Source organism: Lepus europaeus, chromosome 11 (assembly GCF_033115175.1).
Source record: "Lepus europaeus isolate LE1 chromosome 11, mLepTim1.pri, whole genome shotgun sequence".
In the NCBI taxonomy this organism is placed as follows: domain Eukaryota; kingdom Metazoa; phylum Chordata; class Mammalia; order Lagomorpha; family Leporidae; genus Lepus; species Lepus europaeus.
The window spans coordinates 115,323,918-115,350,899 of NC_084837.1; the positions used below are offsets into that span (position 1 = coordinate 115,323,918).

General features: G+C 43.5%; 1 protein-coding gene across 10 annotated transcripts in view; it reads left to right on the plus strand.

The window, feature by feature from the left end:
* The window catches only part of MYO9A (myosin IXA), a 278,674-nt gene that overhangs the window by 54,095 nt on the left and 197,597 nt on the right, over positions 1–26,982 (plus strand). For 9 of the 10 annotated variants that reach the window (XM_062206520.1, XM_062206521.1, XM_062206519.1 and 6 more), the window contains exons 4-7: positions 4,485–4,547; positions 10,070–10,169; positions 13,109–13,165; positions 23,590–23,687. In XM_062206520.1, coding sequence (XP_062062504.1) covers positions 4,485–4,547; positions 10,070–10,169; positions 13,109–13,165; positions 23,590–23,687 — 318 coding nt within the window. The remainder of the gene's footprint in view (positions 1–4,484; positions 4,548–10,069; positions 10,170–13,108; positions 13,166–23,589; positions 23,688–26,982) is intronic. The other variant, XM_062206524.1, reaches the window with a different exon arrangement.

The following is a 26,982-nucleotide window of genomic DNA, read 5'->3' on the forward strand; positions in this document are numbered from 1 at the left end:
ACTCCCTAGCCACAGCAGAGAGCTGGCCTGGAAGAGGGGCAACTGGGACAGGATTGGTGCCCCAACCGGGACTAGAACCCGGTGTGCCGGCGCCGCAAGGCGGAGGATTAGCCTGTTGAGCCACGGCGCCGGCCCGGCTGCTCCACTTCTGATCCACCTCTCTGCTATGGGAAAGCAGTAGAAGATGGCCCAAGTCTTTGGGTCCCTGCACCTGCGTGGGAGACCTGGAAGAAGCTCCTGGCTCCTGGCTTTGGATCAGCTCAGCTCTACCTGTTGTGGTCATCTGGGGAGTGAGCCAGTGAAGTGGAAGACCTCTGTCTATCTGTCTGTCTCTCTCTCTCTCTTTCGTGAGCCAGTGAAATGGAAGACCTCCCGCCCTCCCTCCCTCCCTCCCTCCCTCCCTCTCTCTCTCTCTCTCTCTCTCCCCTTCCTTCTCCGTTTCCCTGTAACTCTTTCAAATAAATAAAATAATTCTTTAAAAAAAATTGGTTGTGTTCTGCCTGCTACTTTTAGCTCATGATTTTTTGACTGTATTAGTTGATATTGATCTGTAGTTTTTTTTTTTTCCTTAAGATTTATTTATTTATTTGACAGAGAAAGAGACAAAGACATAGATCTTCATCCACTGGTTCGTTCCTTAAATGGCTGCAGCATACTGGCACTGCAGGGAACGGCTTTGCCTACTATACTACAGTGCCGGCCCCCATCTGTAATTTTTTTAAATGCCAGTTTGATTATGCTTAAGTCTTACTACTTTACACCTGCATTTAAATTTTAAAATTTTGACCTGAACTGTATTCCTACACCCTACTACCTAAGCCAAAACCTGTTAAAAAAAAGAAAAGCAAAAGACTACCTAAAAATGTTAAAAATTTTTCGGGGCTGGCACTGTGGTTTAGCGGAGGATGCTCTTGACTCCTGGCTTTGGATCAGTTCGGCTCCGATGGTTGAGGCCAATTGGGGAATGAACCAGCAGATGGAAGATATCTCTCTCTCTCTCTCCCCACCTCATTCTGTCTCCATATAACTGACTTTCAAATAAATAAATAAATCTTTAAAAAAGTTGTTAAGCTTTTCTTATGTCATTGAACAAAAATTTTCTTTATTAAGTAAGGCCACAGATGTATATGTATACACCCAAATATTTTAAAAATAATTTTTATTAAAATATTAAATAATAAAAATATTTATTCATTTATTTATTTGAAAGGCTGAGAGAGAGATCTCCCATCGGCTGGATCACTACCCAAATGCCCACAGCAGTCAGACTCAAGCTAGGAACCAGGAACTCCATCAGTGTCAGGGCGTCGGGTACTTGAGTCATCTTCTGCGACTTTCCAGGGTGTTAGCAGGGAGCTGGGTCAGAAGCAGAGTATCTGGAATTAGGATGTGGGGTGTGGGTATCCCATGTGGTGACTTAATCCTATGCGTCACAACACCTGTCCCTATATTAAACATTTTTAATGTGTTCATTTTATCAGTTTATTAACAAAAATTGAAAGAGTTTATTTCGAGTACCAGACAGTGTCTTAACTGTTAAGGATTTAAGATGTATACATGTTCTCAGTCTCTTTGGGAAGACAAATATTCATATAACATGATTACAGTAAATGAGCTATGTAAATATTGAAGCATGTGTTTGGAGAAATTCACATCAAGAGATGGCTTTTATGTTGGGTTTTGCAAATTTCCAAGCAGAAGAAGTAGGAAATCACGTTATCAATTGAGAAACCGTCACTAGCAAATGAGTGGAATCATGACAGACTTTGTGTATTGAGGAGGTGTGTTCAGTGGCTAGGGAGCATAGTCATAGTGGTTAGTTGATGACAAATTATGAATAAAGCTCTAATGTTTGTAGTTATCTTTAGCACTGCAAAACACAATCTAAAAAGGCTTTACTGGGCCCAACATTGTGGTACAGTGGGGTTAGCTGCCACCTGCAGCACCATCATCCCATACGAGCACCGATTCATGTCCCCGCTGCTCCACTTCTGATCCAGTTCCCTGCTAATGTACCTGGGAAAGCAGCGGAAGATGGCCCAAATGATTGGGCCCCAGCTATCTACGTGGGAGACCCAGATGGACGTCTAGGCTCCTGGCTTTTACCTGGAGCTGCCCCAGCCATTTTGTCCATTTCCTTGGGCCATCTTCCACTGCTTTCCCAGGCCAGAGCAGAGAGCTGGATCGAGGAAAAGCAGCTGGGATTAGAACTGGCACCCGTATGGGATGCTGGCGCTACAGGCGGAGGATTAACCTACTATGCCACAGCACTGGCCCCTCCATTTTCTTTTAATTCTGCTTTCTAATATGTGAATGTTTTAAAAAAGTTTTTATTATAAAAACTGTCTCAAATATATATAAAATAGAGTAAATATTGTAAGAACTTCCAGTCAGATTCAATAATGATTACATTTTGCCATATTTGCTTTACCTACCCCTTTTTTCTTTTTCTGTACTGATATACTTCTCTTTTAAATTTTTAAAAAAGACTTATTTATTTATTTGAAAGGCAGAGTTACAGAGATACAGGGAAAGAGGTCTTGTATCTGCTGCTTCACTGCCCAAATGGCTGCAGTGACTGGAGCTGGGCCAGGCTGAAGCCAGGAGCCAGGAGCCATGAACTTTTGGATCTCCTGCGTGTGTGCAAAGGTCCAAGGAGTTGGACCATCCTCCAGTGCTTTCTTTTCTGCTGGTTCACTCCCCAAATGGCCACAATGGCTGGAACTGGGCTGATCCGAAGCCAGGAGCCAGGAGCCAGGAGCTTCCTCCAGGTCTCCCATGTGGGTACAGGGTTCCAAGACTTGGGCCGTCCTCTACTTCTTTCCCAGGCCATCAGCAGGGAGCTGCGTGGGAAGTGTTGTAGCTGGGACTTGAACCAGTGCCCGCGTGGGATGCCAGCACCGCAGGTGGCTGCTTAACCTACTATGCCCCAGTGCCTACCCCCTGAGCATCAGTTTTTACACTTGTGAAATAGGGGCAATATTACCTGCTATGCAGGATGGTTGTGAGAATTTAACATATTAGTTAACGTGTGTTCCCTTTCTCTCATTTTAGACAGTTGAGAGCCTGTTTCGGTCATTTACACTGAAGGTGATTATGATAATTCAGAAGAAGTTAACAGTTTTAATTACTGGTGATGGTGGTGGCAGTGGATGGCCCAGAAGGCACACTGGAGCTTTATTTTAATGAAGGACTGAAATCCACTGGGCAGGGTGGGGGTAGCTGGGGAGTGAGGAGTGAGGGAAGAACAGGAGCTTGCAGTCTGGGTGGAGGGGCGTGCCTGGGAGAACAGCCTGCCTTGGCTGGGGCCGGTGGCGGCCAGGGGCTGGGAAGAGTGTGGCTCAGCAGTCAGACCCTGACCTCAGAGAGGGCTGGGTTCAGTGATCTGTATTGAGCAGCGTTGTGCTGTTAGATTTCAGATACATCCTAGCTGCTTGCTCCTGATTGGGTAAGAGGTACTGAAGACATGAAGGGTACAGTCTGGGTAAGGAGAATAAAATACCAGAAATACAGTTGTAGTTTTGGTTCCTTGTCACTGTCAAGATGCTGTCCATTTTTCAGGCCCATAGTGTATTAGTAGCTTTTCTCAACGGATTACTCCTGCACATCCCATTGTCTAGCCACAGTGAACTGTTTTCCCTGAAGTTGATATTTGTATTCCCCTCCACTTCTTTATCTGAAGGCAGTTCTTCTTGCCACCGTTGGTAAATCCTTCAGATTGCAGACTCTTTTAGTCAGTCCCTTACTTACCAGGTAATATTTAATGAATGTTTGCTATGTGCTGTGTATTCAGCATCCATGGGAGTTCTTGCTCACGTCTGTTTCCTTCTTGGATTGAATCTCGGGGTCTCTCTCGGTGCTTCCGCTATGTTCTGGTCACAGTTCTGTGATAAGCCTTACCCACTCAGTCACTGCTGGCTTAGGGATTCCCTCCACTAGTGTGCAAGGGCTTTGAGGTCAGGCAGTGTATCCTTTTCCATACTGCTTGGTCTTAGTACGGTGCCCAGTAAATGAATGCTCGTCGACTAAACCAGTGAATTAAAAGTGAGTAAATTTCAGGATCTGGTGATGCCAGTGAATATATAAAGGTAAAACATGTATCTTTGAATGTTATTGGCAATGAATATAAAGAAACAACGTGTATCTTTGAGCATTGTTTCAGAAGTCATGCCAGGGTGCCGTGTCGGGAGAATGTGTGCTGGTGTGTGGCCTGTGGAGAATGGAGGGTCCATGACATGGAAGGCCTTGTGTGCTGTTTTGAACTTCTGACTTTCTTTTTTGCTTTATTGAAAACAAAGATGTGTGACTTCATGAATTTAGCATGAATAAGACTGACAACATCCACAATAAGATTAGCAATAATAAACATACTGAAATGATCAGGATTAGTATTCTTTATGCTTTTGCAACATCTCTAGATAAATACTTTTCTGTCTCATACTAAACTTTATTATTTATATCTGCCAATTTTATTTTTCTTCTAGTGCCTATGTTGAAAAATACCTACTGGAGAAGTCCAGACTCGTTTACCAAGAGCATAATGAACGGTACATGTTTTTATTCATATAATTAGATACAGTTATGCAGATTTACATGTCGGCTCTTTGTATATTTTTAAAATTTACGATTTTTAATTTGGTTTGCAACATACTTTGCTTTATCTATCATTGCTGTTTCTTTTGTGGGTAGAACATTTTTTCAGAGGCTGCCAAGATGCAGATTGCCACGGTTTTAGACGGGTGCCACTGTCAGAACTCAGGTGGCCCCTTGTTGCTGAGCAGCGTGCCTTGGATCTTTCATCCGTTTCTTGGTGTTCTTTGTCTAACTTGAGGACAGTTTGCAAGAAAACTTTTTTTTTTTTTTTTAAGATTTATTTCAATTTTCGAAAGGCAGAGAAACAGAGAGAAAGAGAGAGGTCTTCCATCTGCTGGTTCACTCCCCAGTTGGCCGCAACAGCTGGAGCTGTGCTGATCTGAAAACAGGAGCCAGGAACCCCTTCCTGGTCTCCCACATGGGTGCAGCGGCCCAAGGACTTGGCCATCTTCTGCTGCTTTCCCAGGCCATAGCCGGTGCACATATGTGATGCTGGCACTGCAGGCACAGCGCCAGCCCCCAGTACAAGTTTTAATTCCATTGTATTACCCAGGTGTATGGGACTGTAGAGAAGATCCTTGTAGTATCTTCAGATGAAGACGCCAAGTATCAGAGAGGTGTATGATGTGCCTTATGCTGTAGTGAGACATAATAAAGCTGAGTTGGAGATTGAAGTTACAGAGACCTGCGTTCACATTTTAGATACCTGCTTCTTTGGTAATTTTTTTCCTGTCCCACAGAATGAAGACCATTCTGCAGTTCAGAGGATTATATGAAACATGTTAAAATCCTAATAAAAGCTCTGTAATTAAGAAAAATAAATTATAATAATTAAAAAAAGCTCCGTAATAAAAACTCCCTGCATTAAGACTTGCAGGCCTTACACATGCAGCTAACAGAGGGTGTTGGTAACTTTTTCTTTTTCTTTTCTTCTTTTTTTTTGACAGGCAGAGTTAGACAGAGAGAGAGAGACAGAGAGAAAGGTTTTCCTTTTGCCATTGGTTCACCCTCCAATGGCCGCTGCGGCTGGTGCGTTGCAGCTGGCACATCGCGCTGATCTGAAGCCAGGAGCCAGGTGCTTCTCCTGGTCTCCCATGGGGTGCAGGGCCCAAGCACTTGGGCCATCCTCCACTGCCTTCCCGGGCCACAGCAGAGAGCTGGCCTGGAAGAGGGGCAACCGGGACAGAACCCAGCGCCCCGACCAGGACTAGAACCCCGTGTGCTGGCGCCGCAAGGCAGAGGATTAGCCTATTGAGCCGCGGCGCTGGCCTGCCCGTAACTTTTTCTAACACATTTTAATGATGTAGTGGGGATAGTAAGCCTTATTTTCTGAGTTTTGGACAATATATGGGTGGTGAAAATCCAGTTTACAAATTGATTTTCTGTCACTTTGATGGACTTGATTTACAAATGTGTGTACATATAATCCTTATTATATGTGGGATTTGGTTTGCCAGTATTTAATTGAGGATTTTTCTCTCTGTACTCAAATATTACTGTAAGGGTTTTTTTTTTTTTTTTGTGATGTATTTGTCTTGTTTTGTTATCTAGGTCATTCTTTATTGAGTCATAGGATGAGATGTACATTCTTTCTCCCTATACATTTTTGGAAAAATTTGTACAGGGTTGAGTTAATTGTTTTTAAATGTTTGGTAGAACTCAGTGGCAAAGCCACTTTATTCTGGGTGTTTATTTGTGTCAAGTGTTTTGATTACTAATGCCAACTGTGATGGTCACAGATCTGTTCAGACTTTGAATTTCTTCATTAGTCAGATTTGTCCATTTTATCTAGATTATCTAATTTATTGCCAGAAAGTTATTTAAGGTAAGTGGTTAGTTTCCAGATTTCTTTTCAAATACAAGTTTATGAATAAAAGTTCCTCTAAGCACTGCTTCAGCTGTTTCCATGTTTTGACATATAGCTGGCCCCCTGTGTCCGTGGGTTCTGCATCCGTGGATTCAGCAGCCAATCGGCAGTTGAAAGTGTTTGGGAAGAAAAAATTACATTTGTACTGAACATGTGTAGATTTTTCCTCCTTGTCAGTAACTGTTTACATGGTATTTACGTTGTGCCAAGTGTTAGAGGGAACCTAGAAATAAGTTAAAGGATGTGCATAGGTAATGTGCAAAATTATATGCCATTTTACAGAAGAGAAGAGCAGATTCTACTACTAGTGATGGTATGGGGTGGTTTCCCTAGAACCAGTCTCCAGCAGGTACAGAGGGGTGACCTTCGATTTTTTAAAAAAAATATTTATTTATTTATTTGAAAGGCAGAGTTATACAGAGAAATAAGGAGAGGTGGAGAGAGAGAGGTCTTCCTTCTGCTGGTTCACTCCCCAGATGGCTGCAATGGCTGGAGTTGTGCCAATCCATAGCCAGGAGCTTATTCCAGGTCTCCCACATGGGTACAGGGACCCAAGGACTTGGGCCATCTTCCACTGCTTTCCTAGGCGATAGCAGGGAGCTGGATTGGAAGAAAAGCAGCCGGGACTAGAACTGGCGTGCTAGGCCCTGACCTTCTATTTTTGTTTTTGTACATCTCCAGAGTGTTTTGTAATTCTCTTGTGATTTCGTCTTTAGCTCATTGGTTATTTACTAGTATGTTGTTTCATTTCCATGTATTTATAGATTTGGGAAGACTGTTAGTTTTCTAATTTCAAAGTAGTTGGAATAGTTGTTTGGAAGTTTGTTACCCTTCTTGGAGTTTGTTCAGTGTCTTGGATATGCAGGTGTGTTCCACCAGCTTTGGGGGAGTTTTTGGCAACTATGTTTAAAATATTTTTTCTGGCTGGCGCCGTGGCTTAACAGGCTAATCCTCCACCTTGCGGCACCAGCACACCAGGTTCTAGTCCCAGTTGGGGCGCCGGATTCTATCCTGGTTGCCCCTCTTCCAGGCCAGCTCTCTGCTATGGCCCGGGAAGGCAGTGGAGTATGGCCCAAGGGCTTGGGCCCTGCACCCCATGGGAGACCAGGAGAAGCACCTGGCTCCTGACTTCAGATCAGCGCGATGCGCCGGCCGCAGCGATCATTGGAGGGTGAACCAGCGGCAAAAAGGAAGACCTTTCTCTCTGTCTCTCTCTCTCACTGTCCACTCTGCCTCTAAAAAAAAAAAAAAATTTTTTTTTCTTTCTCATTCTTTCCTCTCCTTCTGACACTCATTATGTATATTCGGGTCTCTGTGACTCTGTCCATTTTTCCTCACTGGTTTTTCTTCGTGTTCCTTAGGCTGGGTGGTTTCAGTTGACTTGTCCTCAAGTTCCGTGGATTCTTATTTCAGGTTCATTGCCTACTCAGATCTGCTGTTTCATTTCAAATCTTTTATACAAAAAAATGATTTTTTTAAAGAGAAGCACACACATACATACATACGTACACACACAGAGGGAGTGAGCGAGATTGATTCCACTTGCTGGTTCACTGCTCAAGTGGCTGCAACAGCTGGCCAGCTGGGATTGGGCTAGGGTGAAGCCAGGAGCCAGGAACTCCATCTTGGTCTCCCAAACACGTGGACCATTACCTGCTGCCTATCCAAGTGCAACAGGGAGCCAGATTGGTAGTGAAGTAGCTGGAGCTGGAGCTGGTACTCAGATGGCATGTGGGTATCCCAAGTGACATCTTAGCCCAATGGGCCACAACTTCAGAATTTCTTCTCATTTTCTTACAGCTTCTGTATACTTAGTAATAGTTACTGTTTGATGTGACCTAATTCTCATACTTTTCTTTAGCTTACTAAATAAAGATGATTCTTAACTAGTTGTCTGGTCATATTTAATTAGCTGATTTAAACCTTGTCTAGTAAATCTAATTTGGGTTTCTCAGAGACAGTTACTGTGATTGTGTTTCTCCTTGCTATGGGCCGTATTTTCTGTTTTCCTTGCATGCCTGTAACTTTTACTTTTGTTGTTGATAATTTGAATATTTAAAATAACATGATGTGATAACCATAGAGAAGGGTTCTCATCCTCCCAGGGCTTGTAGTTACTGTTTTCCCTGCTGTTTGGTTGTTTTCTGACTTCCTGAACTAATTTTGCAAAAACTTCTATACTTTTTTGAGTGTGGGCAGTCAAATATCTGCTTGTTTAACTTAGTTGTCAGATGACAGTTGCACAGAGATTTCTGTAAGTACTTAGAAACAGTAAGATTCCCCAGACTTTGTCATGGGACCCTGTGTATATTGGACTGTGCCTTTTTTTTTTTTTAATTAATTTATTTGTTTTTTTAAATTTTTAAATTTTTTGTCAGTTAAATTTTTAAAAAATTCTATTTAAGGCATACAAACTTCATGCATTTCATAAACACAAATTTAGGAACGTAGTGATTCCTCCCACCCTATCCTGCCTCCCACCTGCACTCCCATCCTTCTTCTTCTTCCCTCTTCTATTCCTATTCTTATTTTTTACTAAGATTTATTTTCAACTAACTTTATACATGTAAGATAAGTCCTACACTAAGTAAAGAGTTCAATATACAAGCTTTTTAAAGCTTTTAAGCTTTTTGATTAGCTTGTGACTTGCCTTGACTTCTACCCACTGCTTCAGACAGCTGGAGTGCGCTACAGATGTATCTGTGGAATATTTTTGCATCATGGGAACTTTGAATCAGGTCACGTAAAGTCAGTCTTAAATATAGTTTCTTTCAGGGGGGCAGCGGACAGTGAGGTAATGGGACGTCTTACGGACTGAGGCTCTGAACAATCTCTCAGCCTGTTCTGCCCCTTCTGGTGGCTGCCCGTTTTCTGATGTCCACCATTGTAGGCCATTGGTGTCGAAGGCACCTGTGGAGTTGGTGAGCAGGGCATAGAGTAGTTTTTCTTTTTCTTCTTTTTTTTTTTTTAATATTTATTTATTTATTGGAGATGCAGAGGTAGAGGGAGAGAAGGAGATCTTCTATCCACTGGTTCACTCCCCAAATGACCTCAATGGACAGAGCTGGGCCGATCTGAAGCCTGGGCCGGGAGCTTCTTCCTGGTCTCTCCACGGGTGCAGGGGTCCAAGGACTTGGGCCATCTTCCACTGCTTCCCCAGGCTATAGCAGAGAACTGGGTCGGAAGTGAAGCAGCCGGGACTCGAACTGGCATCCACATGGGATGCCAGCACTGCAGGCGGTACCTTTTCTTGCTATGCCACAGCACCGGCCCCAGCGGTTTTTCTTGAATAAACTTATACTGTTTGGATGACTGCAAGCTTTTGGCTGATTTCTACAATTTTAAAAAAAGTTACTTTTGGTAAATTTGCCAGGTTTCCCTTGGTGCTATGGTTGAGAGGTTTTTCAGAGGTCCTAACATTGCTGTTTTGTTGACTTTATCCTATTCTGTGTGTTCCACATCTAAAAAAGGTCATTTTTTTTTTTTGTAGGAATACTTACTGAACTTACCATGTTTTTCTTAAGAAAATGAAACAAAGCTGATGCATTTTACTGTTAAATGATAACCATAATTCATGCTTATTATAAAGTTATCTTTCATTTCCAACAGGAACTACCATGTATTCTATTACCTCCTGGCAGGCGCAAGTGAAGAAGAGAGGTTAGCATTCCACCTTAAACAGCCAGAAGAATATCACTATCTCAATCAGGTGAGAAGGGAGTTCATGGCATTCTGAAATGTAGGGCACTGTTCAACTTTATCTTTTTTACTAGTACTTCGTTTCCCATATCTAGTGATAGGTATTCACTAGCACTTTCATACATGCAGTCTAAAAATTTCTGTGGTACAACTTTCAAATATAAAAATTAGTATCACCATGATCGTATCAAAATACTAGTTTATATACATTTTGTTTTTTGTATTTTGTAATTTTCTTTAAGAAAATTATTAACTGTTTATTCAGACTTCAGTGTTAGAAAAATGATTTATGCTTTCCGGAGTGATTTGCCTTCCACACTCCTAGGGTGACAGATGTTACTGATTAGTGCTTTTCTCTGTAAGGGAGAACGTGGAAGCTTGTTTTGCATGTTTTGAAGTCTGGGACGCACACCTCTGCCTGATATTATGTTGACCAAGAGCCTGACTATGTAATATAATTAACAGTCCTCTCGAATGTGCAGCATGAAGTTCATCAATGGCAAATGGCTCAGAAAACTTGGGTCTTTCTTCAGAACGCAGCATTTACTCCTGAGCTTCTACAGTCAGGAGTAATTCACAACTTGTCATGAAGTGATGTCTAGTTTTATTGTTAGCCATATTCACAAGAATTGTGAAGTCAATAGTAGTGGAACTGGTATGAGGTACTGCTTAAATAATAGATCTATCTCCTTTTTAAAAATTGTTTGAAGTAAGATGTAATGTCTGGAAATCCTTACAGAGATTTTGTAATTAATTGACACTTTGATGACTCAAAGATTTGAGTGTATATTTAGGGTTTTAAAAGTTCTTAGGCTTTTTTTCCAAGATACATAGTGTGCTATTTCTTTCTTTCCTTTTTAAAAACCATTTATTTATTTATTTGGAAGGCAGAGTTACACAGAGAGAGATAGAGAGAGAGAGAGAAATCACTTACCTGCTGATTCACTTCCCAAATGGCAGCAGTGGCCTTGCTGGGCCAGGCTGAAGTCAGGAGCTTCTTCCAGGTCTCTCTTATGTGTGTCAAGAGGCCCAGGCCCTTGGGCCACCATCCACTGCTCTCTTAGGCCATTAGCCTGGAGCTGGATTGGAAATGGAGTAGCTGGGACACAAAATGGTGCTCACATGGGATGCCGGCATCACAGGCACAGGTTTAACCTACTATGCCACATTGGCCTGCTATTTATTTTTTAATTTTGACTCTATTAATATAAAGTAACCTGCCTTTGTATTAGTGATAGTACTTCAAAAAGTTCATTGAAAATGGAATGAAAAGAAAAGTTTATTTTGGAGCAAGAGTATGTACTTATTATTTTTAAAGATATATTCATTTATTTGAAGGTCAGAGAGAGAGAGAGATCGAGAGAGAGATCTTCCATCTGCTGGTTTACTCCCCAAATGGCTCCAGTGGCTGGAGCTGGGCTAGATCGAAGCCAGGAGCTTCTTCCAGGTGTCTGACATGGGTACTGGGAGCCCAGATACTTGGGCCATCTTCCACTGCTATCCCAGGCTTACTAGCGGAGAACTGGATTGGATGTGGAGCAGCTGGGACTTGAACTGTTGCCTATAGGTAGCTTTACCTGCTTTGTCACAGCACTATCCCCTATGAAAATTTAGAAATCCATGCCTATGAGGAGTCTTCAGGTTAACGAAAAAATATTATGAAAAAATGATGCATGGATTTAAATTTTTTTTGCACCAAAATAAGCTTTTCTTTTAATTCCATTTTTCACAAATGTGTTGAAATACTGTTGTGTATCAAGAATTTTAGTTATTCATATTTACACTTTCTGTAAATTTTTACTGTACAGAATTTAGTAGATTAAAAAAATTAATTCAGCTTATGAATTTTCACTCCCATTTAAACTACTTGCATTATATTTAGATGATTAAAATATTTATTTGAAAGGCAGAATGACAGAGAAACGGGGAAAAGAGTGGGAGAGACAGAGAGAGAGAGACATATCTTCCATCTATTGGTTCACTCCTTAGAAGGCCTCAACTGCCAGGGCTGTGCCGGGTGAAGCCAGGAGCCAGGAACTCCATCTGGGTCTCCCACATGTGTTCCTGGAGCCCGAGCACTTGAGCCGTCCTTCACTGCTTTCCCAGGAGCATTAGCAGGAAACTGAATGGAAAACAGATCAGCTAGGACTTGAACAACTGTGTCTGTATGGGGCGCCATGGTCACAAGCAGCAGTTTAACCCACTGTGCCACAGTGCTGGTCCCTGATATTTTCTTTTTCTTTTTCTTTTTTTATGAAGTAATATCACCCAAAAATCAACTGATAGTTGGTAATAGTAGAGAAATTTGGAGTTTGGTTGTCTGGATATTTTTGTAATTAGTAGATATAATATAGTCTTGTCCCAATATTAGCATTCATAGGATATGGATTTTCCATTTATACAAGTGCCAGTTGTGTACTGAAACTGGGGTGTATGGGTTGGGCAGAGTCTGAATGTTGGGTCAGGGGCTGTCATGCAATAGGTTAAGCTGCTGTCTGTGATGCTGGCATCCCATGTGGGTACCGGTTCCAGTCCTGGCTGCTCCTCTTCTGACTCAGCTCCCTGCTAACGTGCCTGGGAAAGCAGTGGAAGATGGCCCAAGTCCTTGGGCACTTGTACCCACATGAGAGACCTGGAAGAAGTTCCTGGCTCCTGACTTTGGATTGGCCCAGCTCCGGCCATTGCAGTCATTTGGGGAGTGAACCAGCAGATGAAAGACCTCTCTCTCTCTCTCTCTCTCTCTCTCTCTCTCTCTCTCTCTCTCTTTCCATCTGACTTCCTTTCTCTCTCTCTAACTAACTAACTAAATATTTTTAAAAAAGAATCTGAGTGTTAACTGTTGTTTCTTGTTTTATGTTGCTGTGCTTGATAACATTTTTTTGCCTAACAGCTGTGCTAACTGAATTTTAATAACCATTACCTCACCTAACTAATCTGCCTTACTTTCAGATAACAAAGAAACCCCTCAGACAGAGCTGGGATGATTATTGCTATGACTCTGAGCCGGTCAGTACAAGAACTTAAATATTCTGTGTTCCTGTCAGTGGGCCCTCACGCTGCTCATTTGTGTCTCTCTTATGACTTAGAATGAAAATCACTGAAATACAAAGACTTCTAGAAAAGAAGATAAAGCAGTGTTTAATTTTTTTTTTTGGTTTGTATGTGTGTGGTTTGTGGACTAAAAACCAATCCACTTGGGGACAGTGTTGTGCTCAGGGGTTTTAGCTGCCACTTGTTATGCCAGTGTCTCACATCAGAGTGCTGGTTCCAGTCCTGGCTGTTCCACTTCTGATCCAATTCCCAGCTAATGTGCCTGGGGAAGCGGAGGATGATGGCCCAACTACTTGGGCCCCTGCACCAATGTGGCAGACCTGGGAGAAGCTCCTGGCTCCTGGTTTCAGCCTATTGGAGCCATCTGGGAAGTGAACCAGCAGATGGAGGATCTCTAACTTTGCCTCTCTTTTTATGTAACTCTGCCTTTCAAACAAATAAATAAATCTTAAAAGAAAAAAACACACTGGGGCTGGCATTGTTTTATAGCAGGTTAAGCCTCCTCATGTCATGCTGTCATCCCATATGGCCACTGGTTCAAGTCCTGGCTGCTCCACTTCTAATCCAGCTCCCTGCTAATGTGCTTTGGGGACCAGGGGATGATGGCCCAAGTGGGAGACCTAGAAGAAGCTCCTGGCTCCTAGCCTTGGATGAGCTCCAGCTATTGCTCTCCCTCCCTCCCTCCCTCCTTCCCTCCCTCCTTCCCTTCCTCCCTCCCTCCTCCCCTCCCTCTCCTCCCTCCCCCCTCTCTCTCCTCCTCTCTGTATATAACTCTGCTTTCAAATAAATGAATAAATCTTAAAGAAAACCAAAAAACAAAAACAAATTTTTCCTTTAGCATTCAGGGAAGGGCAGATGTAGAAGGCTGAATACACACATATACCTATACTTAGTCATTAACTACTGAATTAATCATTAGATAATGTTTCTGGAAACATTATGTCTTCATTCATTCCTGCTTTAACTGTGTTTTTAATTTCCACTGCCTGTGATTATAAACTCCACTAATTGTAAATCTAGCCTATCTGAGTTTAGTAGGAATCGGGTATGTGTATGTTTTTCCTTTAAAACAAAGTTTAGGCTGGTGCCGCGGCTCAATAGGCTAATCCTCCACCTGCGGCTCCGGCACACCAGGTTCTAGTCCTGGTCAGGGCGCCGGATTCTGTCCTGGTTGCTCTTCTTCCTGGCCAGCTCTCTGCTGTGGCCTGGGAATGCAGTGGAGGATGGCCCAAGTGCTTGGGCCCTGCACCCCATGGGAGACCAGGAGAAGCACCTGGCTCCTGGGTTCAGATCAGCGTGGTGCACTGGCTGCAGCGGCCATTGGGGTGAACCAACTGAAGGAAGACCTTTCTCTCTCTCAGTCACTGTCCACTCAAAAAAAAATTAAAAAAAACAAAAAACAAAAAACAAAGCTTAGTTGCATTATCTTTTCATAATAAATCAAGTGGTTTTTTGTTTCAGAATTGAAATTTTGGAAAATAAATGGGCATTTCAATTGATGCCAGTAATTTTTTTCCAGATTTATTTATTTATTTGAAAGGCAGTATTAGAAGGAGAAAGAAAGATCTTCTATGCAGTGGTTTATTTCCCAAATGGCTGCACGGACTGGAGCTTGACAAGGCCAGAGGTAGGAGCCAGGAACTCCATTTGGGTCTCTGATATTTTGGGTAACATGGGCCCAAGTACTTGAGCCATCTTCCACTGCTTTTCCAGGCACGTTAGCAGGGAACTGGATCAGAAATGGAGTAGCCAGGATTTGAACCAGTGCTCATATGGGGTGCTGTCATCTTAGGCAGTGGCCCCTCTGGTACATTTTAATAGAGGAGTTGTAGCCATTCTGCCAGTCTGCAGAGCTCACCCTTTCCATCTTTCACTCTGCACCAGGTGAGGGGTGGAAAGCAGGTGGACACTGAATTCACAGTACACCCAGGAGAATTAGTGTTCCATGGGATGCTCCTCCTACTATGTTCCTGGACAGATTAAGCTTTGTTTCTTCATGAATTTTTTTAGTTGTATGTGTAGCATTGCAGGCAGATAGGAATATTCTGTTGGTGCTGTATTTTATAGAATATTGTAAAGGTCTCAGGGGGACCTATACTGAGGAAATTGCTTTCTATACGGAACCTGTTGTTTCCCATTGTATGGTGACTTAATTCCCTTTAAGCTGCAGTGTGGGATGGGAGAAAGTAATGGGTTGGCCAGTCCTGTTACCTACAGGGTTTTTGGTCATGAGCTCATTTTCTAACCCCTGAAATTGTTTTTATACCTATACAGGTATACATAATGTCCTCTTTGTGTTTTGAGAATTTAATGAGGTTATACATATCAAGTGACCCTTATGGTGACTGATGCATAGAAGATATTCACTAAATATCAGTCTTCTATCTTCAAGTAGTGATAATTCTGACAATGAATTGAATACTGATGTAATATATTGGCTGTTGTCTGCTATTATTGTACCTTAAAGCTGGTGTGAATACCATCAGGGTATAAAGTTTGTCTCTCCCATTCTTTGTTTATCTGAACCAAGCCTTGAATTGCAGGGTGCAGCTGTCAAGTAGGGCTTCGATGGTCATTGCTATAGCAAGCGGTCGTCTTACAGCCCTGCATGTCTGTGCTGCACAGGGAGTTGAGCCGTACTCCAGCCTTGGTCACTGCTCCCTGTATAGGAATGCAGGCGTGTCTATGTTTTCTGGTGAGGCAGGCCTGCAACAGTCAAGCAGAATCTCTTGAAACAATTCACTGTGTTCTGATATTTCTATAGCATGAAGATTCCTACTTCCACACGCTGTGCGTTTGTAAGTTTGTGATCACTCTTTCAGACAGCGTCTTTCTGGCTTTATTCCTCACTCTCTGCAGGTGCACTATGAGGCCTCTGCATGCTGCACAACATTCTCTAGTTAAAAATATTCTACTTATGTGTTTGTTTACTTTTTTTAAAAAAGATTTATTTGTTTATTTCAAAGGCAGATTGACAGGCAAAGGCCGAGAGAGAGGAGAGAGAGGGAAGGAAGGAAGGAGGGAGGGAGGGAGGGAAGGAGAGAGAGAGAGAGAGAGAGAGAGAGAGAGAGAAGGAGGGAGGTGGGGAGGGAGGAAGAGAGGGAGGGAGGGAGATATGTCTTCTGTCTGCTGTTCACTCCCCAGATGGCTGCAATAGCCAAAGCTGTGCCTATCCGAACCCAGGAGCCAGGAGCTTCTTCCTGGTTTCCCTCATGGGTGCAGGGGCCCAAGGACTTGGGCCATCTTCCACTGCTTTCCCAGGCCATAGCAGAGAGCTGGATTGGAAGTGGAGCAGGTGAGACTGGAGCTGGCGCTCATATGGGATGCTGGCGCTACAGCGACAGCTTTATCTGCTAAGCCACAGTGCCAGCCCCATATTTATTTACTTTTAAACATCTGCTTATTTATTTGAAAGGCAAAGTTATGGAGTGAGAGGGAGAGACAGAGACAAAGAATGAATATCTTCCATCCATTGATTCACTCCCCAAATGGCTGCAGTGGCCAGGACTGGGCCAGGTTGAAGCCAGGAGCCAGGAACTTCCTTCTGGTCTCTCTTGTGAGTGCTGGGAACCAAGTGCTTGGGCCATCTTCCTCTTCTTTCCTAGGTGCCTCAGCAAGGAGCTGCATAGAAAATAGAGCAGGAGGAACACAGACTGGTGCCCATATGGGACGCTGGCATCACAGGTGGAAGCCTTGCCTTCTGTGCTCCATGTTTTTCCTTTCCAATAACATCCTTATTGTGTTTGATTCTTCTAAAAACCCTTGGTTGTAGTCAATATGATTACCTTTCACAAAGAAGCAAGTTGCTCTATGGTGGTAAAGTTGATTAATAGTGTATCTAGGATTCCAGCTATATCTATATTCTTGTGCATCTTTACTAACCACTTTTGTTTTTCAATAGATTTATTTATTTATTTAAAAGGCAGAACTTAAAGAGAGGGATAGAGAGGAGGAGAAAGAAAAAGATGCTTTCCATTCACTGGTTCTCTCCTCAAGTGGCTTCTGGGCCATCCTGAAACCAGGAGCCTGGAACTCCATCCAGGTCTCCCATGTGGGTGACATGGGCACAGGCACTGCGAGCATCTTGTGCCGCTTTGCTAGGCACATTCACAGAACTGGATTGGGAGTGGAGCAGCAGGAATTCAACCAGTGCTCATATGGGATGCTGGTGTCGCAGGCGGTGGCTTAACCTGGTGAGCCACAATGCTTGCCCCTAACCAGTTATTTTGATTTGTATCCTTTACTATATGTTGTTAAGAGATGGCTTTTTTAAAAATGTGTATTTATTTTCATCTACTTGAAAGGCAGAGTCAGAGAGAGAGAGAGAGAAAGAGAGAGACTCTTCCCTCTGCTGGATCACTCCCAGAATGCCCACAACCTCTAGGCAGAAGCCAGCAGTCTGGAATTCCATCTGGGCCTCCACATGGTTGGTGGGGCTCTGAGCACTTGAACCATCACCCGCTGCCTCCTAGGATGCATTAACAGGAATCTGAATCAGAAGCTATCTAGCTGGAACTGGAACCAGCACTCTGATGGGGATGTCCTAAGCAGTGGTTCAGACTGGTATGCTAGTGCTTGCTTTGGCAATAGGTATACTAACTGGTTGCTCCACGTCTGATCCAGCTCCCTGCTGATGTGCCTGGGAAACCAGTGGAGGATGGCCAAGTGCTTGGGCCCTTGCAATCATGTGAGAGCCCTGGAAGAAACTCCTGGCTCCTGGTTTCAGATTGGCCCGGCTCCAAGCTTTGCGTCCATTTGAGTAGTGAGCCAGCCGGTGGAAGACTTCTGACTCTCTCTGATTTTCTCTGTAACTCTGACTTTCAAATAAAGAAGAAAGTCTTTAAAAAGAAAGTATCAACAGCATAAAAGAAGATGCCTATTTTGGCTCTCCTCTTTTTCTCTTCCTCACACCCTACCACATGCTAGGCATTCTTTTCATCCTATACAAAGGGGAAATAAAGTGATAGTGTCAAAGGGTATTTTAAAAAAAAGATTATTTATTTGAAAGGCAGAGTTACACAGAAAGGGGGGAGAGGCAGAGAGAGAGAGAGAGAAAGAGAGTGTGAGAGAGGTCTTCCATCTGATGGTTCACTCCACAATTGGCTGCAATGGCTGGACCTTGTGCTGATCCGAAGCCAGGAGCCAGGAGCTTCTTCCAGGTCTCCCACACAGGTGCAGGGGCCCAAAGACTTGAGCCATCTTCCACTGCTTTCCCAGGCCATAGCAGAGAGCTAGATCAGAAGTGGAGCACCCAGGTCTTGAACCGGCGCCCATATGGGATGCTGGTGCTTCAGGCCAGGGTGTTAACCCACTGCGCCACAGCACCGGCCCCAAAGGGCATGTTTTTTTAAAAAAGATTATTTCTTTGTTTGAAAGGCAGAGTGGTGGGGCTGTTGGGAGAGATCTTCCATCCACTGGTTTACTCTCCAGTGGCCTCAGTGGCAAAACCTGGAGCTGGGAGCAACCTTTGGGTCTTCTTCGTGGGTCTCCACGTGGCTGTAGTCAAAGCACTTGGGCCATCTTCCACTGCTTTCCCAGGCACAGTAGGGAGCTGGATGAAAAATGGTGCAGTGGACACTTCAACTGGCATTCCAGTATGGGATGCCTGCATTGCAAGTATTGGGCTAACCCACTATGTCTCAATGCTGATCCCTGTAGGTGTGCTTTGGGGGTATGCAGTGGCAGAGTTCCGCAGAGCAGTCAGCTGCAGTGTTTGAACAGAAGAGGTGATAGCAGTTCCTGTGACTCTGCTTGTCCTTTGGACCTTTCCCTTCTACTGCTCTCTGGCTGAAGCCTGAAGCCTGGAGTTTGAAGGCTTTTTCCAGAACCCTGGAATGTTTTGTGTTCTTGCAGGGCCCTCCAGGAGAGATTAGGAATTAAAAACTGCCTGCCCCATCTCCGATGTCCGCAAGTAATGAGTAAGGGGAGATACCTTATAGATCCTGCAGCTTCCTCTCTAGGTGTTACATTGTTTCCCAGAGAGATCCTTGGGGTTGAAGTCCTGTCACCCACTGTGGCACCTGTCTTCCGAGTGTACCCTGTTGTGTCCACCTTTGCTTCCCTGTTTTACTTTCTAAGCTCCTGTGCTACTTGTACTTGCATCTAGGTCTGATCAGGCTTTACTTGCAGGGAAACCATGTTAAGATAAGAACATTTCTGGTTTGGTAGATTTAATCTGTTTGTAGCATTTTCTTCTCCAGTTGTCATTTTGAACAGCTAAGGTCATCAGTGTTAGATTTCAGAAATAATTATGTTTTGATGATTACTAATCTTATTTTATATTTATAAAGATGATTTGATTAATAATGGTAGCAGCAAATACCAGTGTATTTATATTTCAGTGCCCCTTTCAGTTTACTTTGCCAGTATTTTTTTTTTTTTTAATTTGACAGAGTTATAGACAGTGAGAGAAAGGTCTTCCTTCCGTTGGTTCAGCCCCCAAATGAACACTATGGATGGCGTGCTACGCCGATCCGAAGCCAGGAGCCAGGTGCTTCTTCCTGGTCTCCCATGTGGGTACAGGGCCCAAGCACTTGGGCCATCCTCCACTGCCCTCTCAGGCCACATCAGAGAGCTAAACTGGAAGAGGAGCAACTGGGACTAGAACCCGGTGCCCATATGGGATGCTGGCGCCACAGGTGGAGGATTAACCCAGTGTGCCACGGCACCAGTCCCACTTTGACAGTATTTTATAAGCCCTAATTGTTGCCACTCATTTTTGAGCCAGATGGGAACACTGTCAGAAGAATCTTGGATGTGTAATTGGGTTTGTACAGTAGAAGCTAGATTTTTGCCCCCTACTTGTTTTTTATAGAAAAATGTTTACACGGCTGGCGCTGCGGCTCACTAGGCTAATCTTCTGCCTGTGGTGCCGTCACCCCGGGTTCTAGTCCCGGTTGGGGCGCCGGATTCTGTCCCGGTTGCTCCTCTTCCAGTCCAGCTCAAAAGTGCTTTTCAAAAAATTCTATAGGTTTTTTTTTTTTTTTTTTTTAACTTATTTGACAGGTAGAGTTAGAGAGAGAGAGAGAGAGAGAAAGGTCTTCCTTCCATTGGTTCACCCCCAAAATGGCTGCTACGGCCGGCACGCTGCGCCAGTCCGAAGCCAGGAGCCAGGTGCTTCCTCCTGGTCTCCCATGCGGGTGCGGGGCCCAAGGACTTGGGTCATCCTCTGCTGCCTTCCTGGGCCACAGTAGAGAGCTGGACTGGAAGAAGAGCAACCGGGACAGAACTGGCACCCCGACCGGGACTAGAACCTGGGGTGCCGGTGCCGCAGGTGGAGGACTAGCCACGTGAGCCGCGGCGCTGGCCCCCAATAAATTCTATAGTTAAAAGAGAAATGTATTAAAATTAGTTTTTTGAGTAGGACACTGGTATATCTGTGAATTGTGTCTTGGAATTAACTTTTTTTTTTTTTTAAGAAAATTAAGTACATGTTCTTAGAACTTTTCTTCCAGTGAATTTAAATTTCAAACTATGGTGTACCTTTTCATATAGGGAATAAAGATACTATTACCAGCATTCTGATATTTAATATTTAATTTTAAACCCTGTGTCTGGGTGTATGTATTCATTCTTAAGAGCCTAAAAAAGGTATTTTTATACATGATTGATACTCAACAAAACTTTTGTAAAAATTAATGAAGGTAAATGAGAATTTTGTTTATTTCTCAAAAAGGAGTTATTCTATTCAGTATTCATGCATTATTCAATAATTCAGTGATTATTTTCTTCAATAACTCCTTCTTGTGTTCTTGGCCTTTACTCACTGGTGATCTGACGTGAATAAGATAGTCAAGGTTCCTGTGTCCAGTGAGTTGTTTCTTCAGGAAAATAAGCATTACCTAGTAAACTCACTAGTGTGAGGAGGTGAGAACAACCAGAAAGGCACTCACTGACTCAAGTATTTTCTTGAAAATTTTGATACTGTCTATTGGGTTACTGTTGGACTGTTTTTGTAATGAAATGCAAGGGTTACACTAAGAAAGTAATATCTACTTTTAATCTGGTACTGCATAACTCTTCTTTACTGTGTCATAGACTGTATGTTGAAGGTTTTTATATTTTTTAAAAAGTTATTTATTTGAAAGAGTTACAGAGAGAGGTAGAGACAGGGAGAGAGAGGTCTGTATCTGCTGGTTCATTCCTCAAATGGCCGTAGCAGCTGGAGCTGAGTTGATTTGGAGCCAGGAGACAGGAGCTTCTTCCGTATCTCACACGTGGGTATAGGAGCCCAGCTCTTCAAGCAGCAGCTTAAACCTGCTGTGCTGCAATGCTGGCCCCGGGATCTGGTGTCTTAATTGGCATGTTATCTGCTGGGTGAAATGCCCATCCTGAACATAGTTGTTAGATGCAGGGCCCAAGCTCCTGGGCCATCTTCTGCTACTTTCCCAGGTGGATTAGCAGGGAGCTGGATTAGAAGTGGGGTAGCCAGGACATGAACTGGTACCCAGATGGGATGCCAGCATCATAGGCAGTACCTTGACCTGCTGTGCCACAGAGCCAGTTGCAGACTTTTACTTTCACATGTAATTTATTCTTTCCCCATGTCATTTAAAAAAATTTATTTAAGAATACAAGCTTCAAATATATTTCAGATATACAGATTTAGGAACAAAATGGAGCTTCCTCTCCCTCCTGCCCACATTCCAACCCTCCCCCCATTTAGATTCCTATTCTTGATTTTTACAATGATCTATTATCAGTTTACTTAGAGATCATGTACTTAACCCTACTCAAAGTAAAGGAGGTCAGCAAATAGTATGAAGAGAAAGAAAACAAAATGAAACAAAACTAAACAAAAGCCTGTTTCTCAGTAGAAGAGACAGGGCTATAAAGAACCATCCATTCTCCAAATATCTATTTCCCTCTGATAAATTTCAAGAATTCTGTTATTTCTATTGTATCAGGGAAAACATATGGTATTTGTCTTTTTGGGATTGGCTTATTTTACTAAGTGTAATGTTTTCTAGTTGTGACCATCTTGTGCAAAGATAGGATTTCTTTTTTTTTTTTTTTTTTTTTGACAGGCAGAGCGGACAGAGAGAGAGACAGAGACAAAGGTCTTCCCTTTCTGTTGGTTCACCCCACAGTGGCCGCCGTGGTCGGCACACTGCTGCCGGCCCACCGCACTGATCCGAAGCCAGGAGCCAGGTGCTTATCCTGGTCTCCCATGTGGGTGCAGGGCTCAAGGACTTGGGCCATCCTCCACTGCACTCCCGGGCCACAGCAGAGAGCTGGACAGGAAGAGGAGTGATCGGGAAAGAATCCGGCGCCCTGACTGGGACTAGAACCCGTTGTGCCGGCGCCGCAGGTGGAGGATTAACCTATTGAGCCACGGCGCTGGCTGATTTCATTTTTTTTAAAAACAGCTGAATAGACTCCATATTGTATATAATTTCTTTATCCAGTCAGTAGTTGATGGGCATCTCGTTGATTCTATATCTCAGCTATTGTGAATTGTGCTGCAATGAACATCCCATGTCATCTTATGATTTCATTTGGAACTGTTTATACCGGAGGTCTTCAAAAAGTTGATAAAAAATACACATTATGAAAAAAACTCTGCCATGGATTTAAAACAATTTTGCTCTGAAGGAAAATTATACTTTAGTTTTGCATTAACTTTTAAACTAAATTCTTGCCTCTTTTGAAATTTATTTTATGGGGCTGATGCTGTGGCTCACTTGGTTAATCCTCTGTCTGCAGCGCCAGCATCCCATATGGGTTACTCCTCTTCCAGTCTAGCTCTCTGTTGTGGCCTGGGAGGGCAGTGGAGGATGGCCCAAGTGCTTGGGTCCCTGCACCCGCATGGGAGACCAGCAGGAAGCACCTGGCTCCTGGCTTCAGATCGGCACAGTGCCGGCCGTAGCGGCCATTTGGGGGGTGAACCAACGGAAGGAAGACCTTTCTCTCTGTCTCTCTCACTGTCTAACTCTATCTGTCAAATAAAAGAAATTTATTTTCATGTCACTAAGATCTACTTCAGTGTATTGCTTGTGGTATATACTTGGTAAATATATGTTGAATTAATGACATTTATGTGTGAAATTAGCTTTGAATCTCCCAAACTCTTGACGAACAGATTGGTATCAGCATACTTTGTAAGTACTGCTAGGTCTTCAATCACTTTTGAGATCTTTGTCCTAGTGATTACAAGAGGGTGAAAAAAGGCAGAATACTGGTGTTCTAGTGCATATGTGTCGAGTTTTTGTACTACGTCAAGAAGGGAGGTCTCATGAATTTGAGTGTGTTCACGTATTCCACCAGCTCTAATTTGCATTTATACATAGGCTTATATCTCTTCAAGTACTGCAGCTCTGAACGTTTTACATCTTTCAGAGGTAATCTTGATTTTCCCCTGTTTTATTTTACATAAGCAGGATTGCTTCACGGTGGAGGGGGAAGATTTGAGGCATGACTTTGAACGCCTACAGCTGGCCATGGAAATGGTAGGATTTCTTCCCAAGACGCGAAGACAGTGAGTTTATTTATTATATTCCTTAAAATTTTACTTAAAAGTCAGTAAGAGGAAGCAAGAGGGAGAGACAGAGTGAAAGAGCTCTCTTCTGTTTACTGCTTCATTGCCCACATTCCTGCTACAAACAGGGCTGGGCTGGGTCAACACCAGGAGCCTAGAACTCTGGCTGAGTCTTTGATGTTGGTGTCAGGGACCTAAGAGCTCGATCCATCATCTGCTGCTCCAGGGTGTGCACAAGTGAATCCGACTTGGACCAAGCACTCTGATGTGGGATGTAGGCATCCAAGTAGTGTTCTTCTGCCTCCAGTGGAGGGCACATCATGATGTATCTTTGAACTGTTTCTCTCCCTATGTTCTTGTAGCAGTTTTCTAACTGATGTTCCTGATGTAGTACCTCAGTGACCTGAAGCATCATTTTGAGTTCTTTTATACATTATACACTTAAAAAAAAAAAAAAAAAGATTTATTGGCCGGCGCCATAGCTTAACAAGCTAATCCTCCGCCTTGCGGTGCTGGCCAACCGGGTTCTAGTCCCGATTGGGGTGCCGGATTCTATCCCGGTTGCCCCTCTTCCAGGCCAGCTCTCTGCTATGGCCCGGGAAGGCAGTGGAGGATGGCCCAAGTCCTTGGTCCCTGCACCCGCATGGGAGACCAGGAAAAAAACCTGGCTCCTGCCTTTGGATCAGCACGATGCGCCGGCCGCAGCGGCCATTGGCGGGTGAACCAACGGCAAAGGAAGACCTTTCTCTCTGTCTCTCTCTCTCACTATCCATCTGTCAGAAAAAAAAAAAAAAAAAAAAAGATTTATTTATCTGTTTGAAAGAGTTACACAGAGAGAGAAGGAGAGGCAGAGAGAGAGAGCGAGCGAGCGAGCGAGCTTCCATCCAATGGTTCTTTCCCCACATGGCCGTAATGGCCAAAGCTGAGCTGATCCAAAACCAGGAGATGGGAGTTTCTTCTGGGTCTCCCACGCAGATGCAGGGGCCCAAGGAGTTGGGGCATCTTCTGCTGCTTTCCCAGGCCATAACAGAGAGCTGGATTGGAAGTGGAGCAACCGGGACTTGAACTGGCGCCCATGTGGGATGCTAGTACTGCAGGCTGGGGCTTTAACCCACTGTATCACAGTGCTGGCCCCCAAGTAGTGTCTTAACTGGTGTTCAAAACACCCAATCTTAGGACAATTTTTTTTAAAAGATTTATTTATTTATGTGAAAGAGTTAAGAGAGAGGGAGGGAGGGTAGGGAGAGATAGAACTTTGATTTGCTGCTTCACTCCCCACATGGCCAGCCCTAAGCATTTGGGTTTCCCACAGGGTCCAAGCACTTGGGGCATCTTCTGCTGCTTTTCCCAGGCCATGAGCAGGGAGCTGAATTGTAACTAGAGCAGCTGGGATTTGAACCAGTGCCTCTATTGGATGCCCGCATTGCAGACAGTAGCTTTTCCTACTGTTCCTCAACGATGTCCCCTGGGGAGAATTTTTTTGAGGGAATTTAGTGGTTAATGTGTTAATAAGTGTATCACATCTGATCATGATGTAAGTTTTTAAGCTTTTTATTGATGAGCTCATACTAGGAGTAAGAATAACAGCTCTGCTATTTTGTTTGTGCTTATATCATTGGTTTGACTCTTCAGTTAGCAGATTTTTTTCTTTTTAAATATTTATTTATTTGAAAGGAAGAGTTACAGAGAAGTAGAGGCAGAGAGAGAGGTCTTCCATCTGCTGGTTCACTCCCAGATGGCTGCAATGGCTGGAGCTGGGCTGATCCGAAGCCAGGAGGCAGGAGCTTCTTCTGGGTCTCCTATGTTGGTGGCAAGGGCCCAGGCACTTGGGTGACATGTCCTCTGCTCGTTTCCCTGGCTCATTCAACCCAGAGCTGGATTGGAAGTAGAGCAGCTGGGGCTTGAACCAGCAGCCATATCGGTTGCTGGCAATGTAGAGAGAGGCTTAGTCTGCTATGCCATAGCACTGGCCCTGAGATAGTTTTAATATTTTTATAGAGAGCATGTTGTGGATATTACTTCTCACACCACTACATGACCACAATAAACAGTGCTAATTAATCATCGCATTCGTCTATTGAAGTTAGACCTGCCTCAGAATCAGTGTTTGGTTTTGTTTTTTTTTTAAAGATTTATTTATTTGAGAGACAGACACATACATACACTTGCCCACCCACCTGCCTGCCAAAACACACACACACACACACAGATGTTTCTTCTGCCAGTTGACTCCACAGATTGCTGCAACAGCCGGGACTGTGCCAAGTTGGAGCCAGGAGCCAGGAAGTTCTTCCGGGTCTCCAACATGGGCACAGAGGACTAAGTTCCTGGCCATCTTATGTTGCTTTCCCAGGCCATTAGCAGGGAGTTGGAACAGAAGTAGAGTAGCCAGGACTTGAACTGGTGCCCATATGGGATGCCGGTGCTGCAGCCCATGGCTTTAACCCGCTGAGCCACAGCACCAGCTTCCCAGAATCAGTCTTCATTAACTGTGTAAACAGCTTAAAGTTTGGAATGTGCGTTGAAGCCCGCTTTCTTTAAAGCTCTATTACTCATATTCTGCCTTTATTTTTCCTTTTAAAGATTTATTTATTTATTTGTAAGGCAGCATTACGGGGGGGGGGGGGGTGCTGTTCCATCTGCTGGTTCACTCCCCAGATGACTGCAGTGGCCAGGGCTGGCCTAGGCCCAGCCAGGAGCTTCATCTAGGTCCCCTCTTTTGAGTGGCAGGGTACAGACACTTGGGCTGTATTCTGCTGCTTTTCCCAGGCCATTAGCAGGGAGCTGGATCAGAAATGGAGCAGCCAGGACACAACCCAGAATCCATATGGGATCCTAGCTTTGCCAGGTGGTGGCTTAAACTGTTATATCACAATGCTGGCCCTATCTTCTACCTTTTTACATTTTTTTTTTTAAATTTTGCTTTTCTTTGCCTTCTGTATGTTAAATATCCTTTTAGTATAGTTGCTTATTATTATCTCCTAATGGAAGATTATATACTTCTTGAGAATTAGGATTCTTATTTCTATCTTAAAATTTTATTAATGTGATTTATAGGGCATTAATTGCTTATCTGACATTTGTTCTTGCCAGAGATGTTGTGTCATCTGTTTGTAATGTGCTGATTATTGAACACATTATTGTTATTATATAGCAGCCTCATAAACTACTACTACTAGGAATGGTTTTGATTTAATTTAAAAATGTTTTAAAGGTTTATTTATGGATTTGAATATCAGAGTTATAGTGAGAGAGAGGGAGAGACAGCGAAAGAGATCTTTCATCTGCTGGTTCA